This window comes from Nematolebias whitei, chromosome 19, assembly GCF_014905685.2.
Source record: "Nematolebias whitei isolate Nwh7 chromosome 19, NemWhi1, whole genome shotgun sequence".
Taxonomy (NCBI): Eukaryota; Metazoa; Chordata; class Actinopteri; order Cyprinodontiformes; family Rivulidae; genus Nematolebias; species Nematolebias whitei.
Genome location: NC_056516.1, coordinates 3,372,595 through 3,381,122, shown reverse-complemented (window position 1 = coordinate 3,381,122; position 8,528 = coordinate 3,372,595). Strand labels below are relative to the sequence as shown.

At 47.9% G+C, this 8,528-nt stretch overlaps 1 protein-coding gene across 1 annotated transcript in view; it reads left to right on the top strand.

Annotated features, from left to right (window-relative positions):
- Positions 1–5,877, top strand: part of LOC119426022 (nuclear migration protein nudC) — a 68,653-nt gene extending 62,776 nt beyond the window's left edge. The window contains exons 6-7 of the mRNA XM_037693584.1: positions 4,324–4,593; positions 5,650–5,877. Of these exons, the coding sequence (XP_037549512.1) occupies positions 4,324–4,593; positions 5,650–5,877 (498 nt within the window). The remainder of the gene's footprint in view (positions 1–4,323; positions 4,594–5,649) is intronic.
- The last annotated feature ends 2,651 nt before the right edge of the window (positions 5,878–8,528 follow it).

The window sequence follows — 8,528 nt, the reverse complement described above, 5'->3', positions numbered from 1 at the left end:
ATCAGTGCATGTGTGAGTTCAGTGTGGTGATGGCTTTCGGGAAAAAACTGTTCTTGAATCTGTTTGTTCGTGTTCTGATGCACCTGTAGCGCTTCCCTGAAGGTAACAAGTCAAACAGTTCAAAACTCGGGTGGGAACAGTCCATGATTATGTTTTCTGCTCTGTTGAGGCAGCGTGATGTGTAAATGTCCATCAGGGAGGGGAGAGGGCAGCCAATTATCTTTTGTGCTGTCTTGACTACTCTCTGAAGCCTCTCCCTGTCAGCCAGGGTGCAGCTGCCGTACCATACTGAGATACAGTATGTCAGCAGGCTCTCGATGGACGAGTGGTAGAAGGTCAGCAGCAATTTTGTGTTCAGGTTGTGCTTCTTAAGGACTATTAAGAAGTGTAGTCTCTGCTGAGCCTTCTTGATGACTGCTGTGGTGTTCTCTTTCCAGTTTAGGTCAGCAGAGATATGGACACCAAGAAATCTGAAAGTGTGAACCCTCTCCACACACTCGCCATTGATGTAAAGGGGGGCTAGGTTGGTGCTGTGCTTCCTGAAATCAATAATTACCTCCTTGGTTTATTTGATATTCAGAGCCAGATTTTTCTCTGAGCACCAGATTGCTAGCTCCAGGACCTCCTGTCTGTAAAATGTCTCATCTCCCTTAGAGATTTGTCCGACCACTGTGGTGTCATCAGCGAACTTGACGATGAGGTTGTTGTTGTGGGCCGGGCTGCAGTCATAGGTGTAGAGACAGTACAGCAGGGGGCTCAGCACACAGCCCTGTGGGGAGCCAGTGCTCAGCGTACGAGTGGAGGAGAGGTGGGGACCAAGTCTTACAGATTGGGGCCGATTGGTTAGGAAGTCTTTCATCCAGGCGCATGTGTGGGGGGAGGCCGAGATTGTCCAATGTATTTATAAGAATGTCCGGAATGATTGTGTTAAAGGCCGAGCTGTAATCCACAAAGAGCATTCGAACATAGCTGTGCTGTTGTTCCAGGTGGCTCAGCGCGGTGTGGAGAGCTACTGCAATAGCATCCTCTGTGGACCTGTTGGTGCGATATGCAAACTGGTAGGGGTCAAAGTTCGGAGGGAGATAGTCCATGATGTGCTGGAGAACCAGCCTCTCAAAGCACTTCATGATTACCGGGGTGAGAGCCACCGGTCGGTAATCATTCAGGCTGGTGATGGTAGGCGTTTTCGGCACTGGGATGATGGTTGCAGATTTTAAGCAGGGAGGGATGACTGCCTGGGCCAGGGAGAGATTGAAAATTCTGGTGAAGGTGGGGGCGAGCTGGAGGGCACATGCTTTGAACACCCTGCCAGGTACTTCATCTGGGCCAGTAGCTTTCCTGGGGTTCACTGATTGGAGGGAACGTCTAACATCATGCTCCCGTACAGTGAGTGGAGTGGTGCAGTAACCGGGTGGGTGTGGGGGCAGGGCAGGATCAGATGGGTGCTGCTGTGGTGCATCAAAGCGTGCAAAGAAGCAGTTTAGCTCCTCTGCTAGTGATGCACTCAGGTCTCCTGTTGTCACCTCACAGCCTCTATAGTTTGTGATGTTTTTTATGCACTTCCACACCTCCCGTGAGTTGTTACTGGACAGATGGGACTCTATACTCCTTTTATGGTCAGCCTTTGCGGTTTTTATTCCCTTATTCAGGTTGGCTTGAGCAGCTCGGTACAGAGCTCTGTCACCTGACCTGAAGGCAGCGTCGCGGGCTCTGAGGAGTGTGTGAACCTGGCTGGTCATCCATGTTTTCTGGTTGGGGTAAACACAAATGTTTTTGACCATAGTCACATTTCCGATGCAGAAGTTGATGTAGTCCAGTACTGTTCCTGTGTATGTTTTCATTTCCTGATGTTCAAATAAGTCCCAGTTAGTTTGTTCAAAACAGTCCTGTAGGTCATCGAGTGCATTACCAGGCCAGGTTGTAACAGTTTTTGTTGTAGGCCTTGTTCTGCGTCTGAGGGGAGTGTAAGCTGGGTGGAGCAGGAGGGAAAGATGGTCTGACTGCCCGAGGTGGGGGAGGGGTATGGCTCTGTATGCATGTTTAATGTTCGAGTAAACACGGTCCAGAGTGTTCTCCCCCCTAGTAGAACACTTAACATGCTGGTAGAATTTTGGGAGTACAGTCTTCAGATTAGCCCTATTGAAATCTCCTGCAATTATATGAACACCGTCGGGGTGAGCCTGCTGCTGTTCATTGATGGTGTTCAGCAGGAGAGAGAGAGCCGTATTTACATAAGCATCGGGTGGTATATACACAGCAGTAATTATCACAACTGTTAGCTCTCTCGGTAGAAAAAAAGGTCGGCATCTTACGGACATGTACTCAAGGTCTGGGGAACAATGATTGTCTATAATTGTCCCGTTATTACACCAGTTCTCATGCACATAAATACAGAGCCCCCCACCTCTGCTCTTACCGGAGTCCACAGTCCTGTCCCAGCAAAGCAGAGAGCGGCCTGCTAGCTATATGCTAGCATCGGGTATCCCTGAGTGAAGCCAGGTTTCGGTGATAATCAGAACACAGCAGTCATGAATATAGCGATTTCCAGCGAGTTACAATTCCAAATAATCTGTTTTATGCACCAGGGATCTGGCATTAGAGAGATAAAGGCTCGGTAGAGGTGGCTTGTGGGGTTGTGATCTTAGCCTTAGCATAACGCCAGACCTGCAGCCTCACTTCTGCTTCCTCTCCCTTCTTCGTCTGCGCCGCCTCCCAGGCCCGACAACAATCCACGGAGAGCCCGGTGATCTCGCTATGTCGTCTGGGATGTTGTGCGTGTAATGAAAGTCACTCGAAACAGGTATTTGGTACTGCTCACCGATGTCCAAAAGGGTCTGACGTCCATAGTTGATGTTTGCAAACTCGGCAATGCAAACACAAGAAAAAAGGATGTACAAAAATAACATTAAAAAGCACTGAAAGGGAGAGTTGTGAGCCGCTGCAACCATGCGCGCCGCCATCTTTCCTCCATCCCCGCCATCTTTCCTCATCCATACAGGAACTTTCAGTAAGAACTGAAAGTTCCTGTATGACTCGCCATCAGACCGAGTCTCATCTTCGACTGAACGTTCCAGGAAGACTGGGAAGACTGAATAGTTCCAAGAAGTGTTGACTTTTAAAGGGTATCCACTTCCTGTCACTTGGTACTTCCTGATTGGCTGAAACAACCAGCAGGGGTGTAGTTTTAGTGATGTCAGAGGGTTATTAGGAGTCAGCAGACAGCAGAAATGTTTTTAAGAACGGTTAGTACAGACATGAAAATATTTTGAAGTGAGACAGCAGGTGCCAGCCAGTTCTTATTTACTGTCTGAGAGTTTTAAAACAAGGCACTTCGTTCTCATAACTTGTCTTCTGACTTTTGACCGACATCAAGTCCACTCCTCACACAGACAGAAGAGTAAATGCACACTTACTTCGTAAATAGACATTTAACTTGTATGATCTAAGTCTAATGAGGTTTAAAAATCATTTATACTGTTTCACAGTTGATTTAATTGAGTGGTTTACTTCAACATTAGAAATGGTATGAACTAAACACACTTTTGATTATCAAGATATTGTCAATTGATTAATTCAGGATACAATTAAATAGTCTCTTGATGAGATAATTTGTATTTCTGGATTCAAATCAATGAAATAACAGTTCCTGTCCCCTGAAGGTCTTCAGAGACAGATTGATGTCGGAGGTCTAGTTCACTACACCTGCCACAAGATTTCACTCAATGCAGAGTTTCCCAACCATCCAGTGGTTTGCCTTATAACCCATACTATGCAGCCACACCCCAGCAAAGTGCACCTCCTTATTCAGGTAGAGATCTTTCATTTTTCCAAGCACTCTACTTTAATGAGCCACTGAGAGAAACCACATATAGGGGGCCAAAGCCCACTATTGCCCGCCTTACATCACCAGACCCCCGGGAGTTTGCACGCATGAAGATTGCCTTAGAGAACCTATTACCAGATGATGCCACTGAAAGATACAAGTACCAGATCCTCACAGATCATCTCCAATGTGAAGAAGCTTCACTTGTAGCAGACTCCTATTGCAACTCAAGGCAACCTTACACAGATACAATGATGGCTCTCACCAAGATGTATGGACAGCCCCACAAGCTTGCAGTGCAACGGATTGCTGAGTTAATGGATGGTCCAAATATACGCAGCTGTGATGTTAAGAGCTTTCGTCTATTTGCCCTCAATGTGCGGTCACTAGTAGGTATGTTAGAACAACTGGGGCAAAGAGGCCAAGTTGAGTTAATCTGCGGCTCTCATGTTTCAAGGCTCTTAAGTAAACTTCCCTATGATCTCAATGCCAGCTTTAAGAGATTTATCCATCCCCTGAGAGTGGCCATCCCCTCCCTCGTTGACTTTGCTGATTGGCTAGAATACGAGCTAGAAGTTCAGGAAGACAGCATGAAGCCCCCCAAGAGAGAGGAGTTGTTTAACAAGAAGCCTGATACCAAGCACACTCCCAAACCCTCAAGTAAGACTGCTACCATCCTCCTGGGCACTGAGAAGGTTTCAGGATCAAGCAATGTAGCAGCACCATCTGCACCTGGACATCCTCCTAACAGGTCAAAGGGAGTAGAGAAGGTAACGGCCTACTGTCCATATTGTGATAACGACAAGCACTTCCTGAACAACTGTTCTAACTTTAAGAACTTGAGCAAAGAACAAAAGGTGACATGGGTTGAAGTGAATAATAAGTGTTGGCGTTGCGGACGTAATCACTAAGCTGAAAAGTGTACACTTAAAGCTCCCTGCAAGACCTGTGGTAGGAGGCATCTGTTAGTGCTGCATGAGGTGAATGAAAGGGCAGAAGAGGAACAAGCATCAGCTCCACCTTCAGCAGAAAGCTGCCTTGTTAACACTGTCAATAAAGTCATGTACGTCGACCGTCCAGTCTACAACTGCAAGGTGTTACTGAAGATCAGTAAGGTGCTTCTGAGGAATGGTGACAAGTCCCTTGAGACATATGCCGTCTTAGACGATGGATCTGAGCAGACAATACTGCTCCAGTCAGCTACCAAACAGTTGGGCCTTAAAGGAAGTAAAGAGGTCTTAGCTCTTCGTACAGTCAGACAAGAAGTGGAGAAGCTTCACTGGGCGGCCGTGTCTTTCACAATTTCTCCAGCAGCCAATCCTGACAAGATGTACAGTATCCAGAATGCATTTACAGCCAAGCAACTGAGTCTAGCAGAGCACTCCCATCCAATTGCCTCACTCCAGCAGAAGTATAAACATCTGTCTGGTTTGCCCCTCCCTCCTCTAAACAGAGTCTGTCCCATGTTGCTAATTGGTGCCGACTATACACACCTCATTACACCTATAGAGCCATTCAGACTAGGATCACCTAGTGGATCAGCAGCTGTTAAGACGCTCCTCGGATGGACGCTACAGGGGCCAGCTCAAGCCATTGAGTCGATCACTAACATAAGTCACTGCCTCTTCACATCTGCACCATCACCCACAGAGCTGCTCTCATGTGTCGAAAGGTTATGACAGATGGATGTGCTCCCTAACCGCAGTGAGAAGTTAGCGGTTAGATCACGACAAGACCAAGAGGCAGTCAGACTCCTGCAAGAACAGACAGTCAGAGTAAATGTCAAGGGTGTTGAGCGTTATGTCACGCCCCTTCTTCGAGTCAAGAACATGCCTCTCCTGAAAGCCACTCCAGAAGCAGTTTTGCCTCTCCTGAGAGGCATAGAGAAGCGCTTAACCAAATCGCCAGAACAAGCTGCTACCTACCAAAGGGAGATTGATAAGCTTGTAGAATCTGGCTATGTAGTGAAACCAGTGGAGCACCAGTTGGAGACCAGTGGTGAAGCTTGGTATATCCCCATCATATGGTTCAACATAATGGAAAGAACCGAGTAGTGTACAACTGCTCATTCCAATACCAAGGCTACATTCTGAACCAGCTCCTCCAACCAGGCCCCAATCTCGGCCCTGCCTTACTAGCAGTTCTACTATACTTCATACTTTGGCCTTCAGCAGTGATATCCGTGGTATGTTCCAACAAGTGAGGCTCCTACCTTCAGATCGACCTCTGTTGCGGTTTGTATGGCGGGACATGAAGCGAGACAATCCCCCTGATGTTTACGAGTGGCAAGTGCTTCCCTTTGGAACTACTTGCAGCCCTTGTTGTGCAACGTTCACATTGCAGAAACATGTCACGGACAACAGCCAACCAGAAGAAGACGTGCGTGTTGCCATTAACAAATCCTTTTATGTGGATAACTGTTTACAGAGTTTCACATGTCCAGCAGCTGCCAAGACACTTATTGACAAACTGCGCCACCTTCTGGCTGACGGGGTATTCGAACTGAAGCAGTGGGCAAGTAATGAGCCAGATGTCATCCACCATCTTCCTCCAGACCTCAGGTCATCCAGCTGTGAGTTGTGGCTCAGTCAAGATCAGTCCGACATCCAAGAGCCCGCCCTCGGACTGCACTGGAATTGTAAGTCTGACACCCTCACTTACAAACACAGACACATCAGTTGCTCAGTGGCTACTATGAGGAACATCTATAGAGTTTTAGCTAGCCAGTATGACCCTCTTGGATACATAGTGCCTTATACCACCCGAGCCAAAGTTATTGTGTGCCACCTGTGGGCGAAAAAGAGGGACTGGGATGACCCACAACTCCCTGAGAAGCTGCTGCAGAAGTGGTATGCATGGGAAGCAGAGCTGGCACAGTTGCACAAGATCACGTTGCCTAGGTGCTACACCAGTCCCAGCCTGGACCAACACAACTGTAAGAGAGACATCCATGTGTTCTGTGATGCCTCTGAACAGGCACATTGTTCAGTAGCTTATCTGAAGACAGAGAGTCCAGAGGGAGAAGCTGAGGTCACCTTCATCACAGCTCGGTCTCGTGTTGCCCCAAAGAAGCAACAATCTGTTCCTTGGCTAGAGTTGTGTGCTGTTCTAACAGGTGCTCAACTCTACAAGGTCATCAGCACTGAGTTAACCCTTCCCATACACAGCTGCACCTTGTGGTCTGACTCAACCACTGTCCTAACCTGGTTGGGTTCAGAATCCTGCTGATACAAGGTCTTTGTGGGTACTCGTGTGGCAGAAATACAAGAACTGACAGAAGCAGCCACATGGAGGTATGTGCCCTCACAAGACAACCCAGCAGACAATATCACTCGTGGCCTCACTATTCAAGATATCAGCAAAGGCAGTAGATGGACAGATGAACCTGAATTCCTGAAACTGGCTCCAAGTGACTGGCCTGATCTACCACCACCACCCCAGAGTGATTCTGAAGGTGAGCTGAAATGACAAGTTGTTTGTCTAACTACATCTAGCTCTAGTGTTCCAGATCCTCGCCAGTACCAGACTTGGGATAGCTTCTTAGAGGCCACCGCACATCAGCTTCACGGGGCGGCTGACTCCAACCACCCTCTCACTGCTGATTCCTATGCTGCCGCTGAACTAGAAGCTCTACAACGAGCCCAAAGAGAGTCATTCCTGAAGGAAATCACTCAGTTAAAGGCTGGCAAATCCATTGCCAAATCCAGTTGCCTTCTTCTACTTGCACCTGAGTTTGATGAGAAAACAGAACTCATCAGAGTAGGAGGCCATTTGCGCCACAACCCTGACCTGACTGTAGATGAAGTGCACCCCATTGTTCTGGACTCCAGACACGCTCTGACCCAACTCATCATACAGGATTATGATGGTAAGCTCCAGCATTCCAGGTCAGAAAGGGTGTTTGCTGAGATCAGAAGGAGATACTGGGTATTATGTGGACGTGAAGCAGTACGCCGCCATCAGAGATCCTGTGTTGAGTGCAAGAGGTGGAAAGGTCACCCCAACCCACCCAGGATGGCGGACCTCCCTCCAGTCAGACTGCGTCTGTTCAAGCCGGCATTCTACTCCATGGGTGTGGATTGTTTTGGGCCATACACCATCAAGATCAGACGCAGTAACGAGAAGAGATGGGGAATATTGTTTAAATGTCTAACTACAAGAGCAGTCCACCTTGACTTGATTCCCAGTATGGACACAGATGCCTTTTTAATGTCTCTGAGACACTTCATAGCCAGGCGTGGGAAACCCAAGGAGATTCTCTGTGACCAGGGGACAAACTTCAGAGGAGGAGAACGTGAGTTGCAGGAAGCATTTCAAGCACTTCATCCTAACCTCAAAGAGCAGCTAGCTTGCCAGCAAGTCAAGTTTGCCTTCAACCCTCCTGGATCCCCACACTTCGGAGGCTGTTGGGATCGTGAAATCCGCTCACTAAAGACTGCTCTTCAAGTTATCATTGGGGCCCAGACTGTCACTGAGGAGGTGTTACACACTGTTCTGATTGAAATTGAAGGGATGCTCAATTCAAAACCCCTGGACTACACCTCGTCTGAAGTAGCAGATCCTGATCCTGTTACCCCTAACTATCTCCTCATGGGGCAACGGGATGCTTCGCTGCCACAAGTCGTCTATGACAACCCAGAGGTTCTTGGGCGAAGAAGATGGAGGCACTGTCAAATTCTAACTGACCATTTCTGGAAAACTTTCC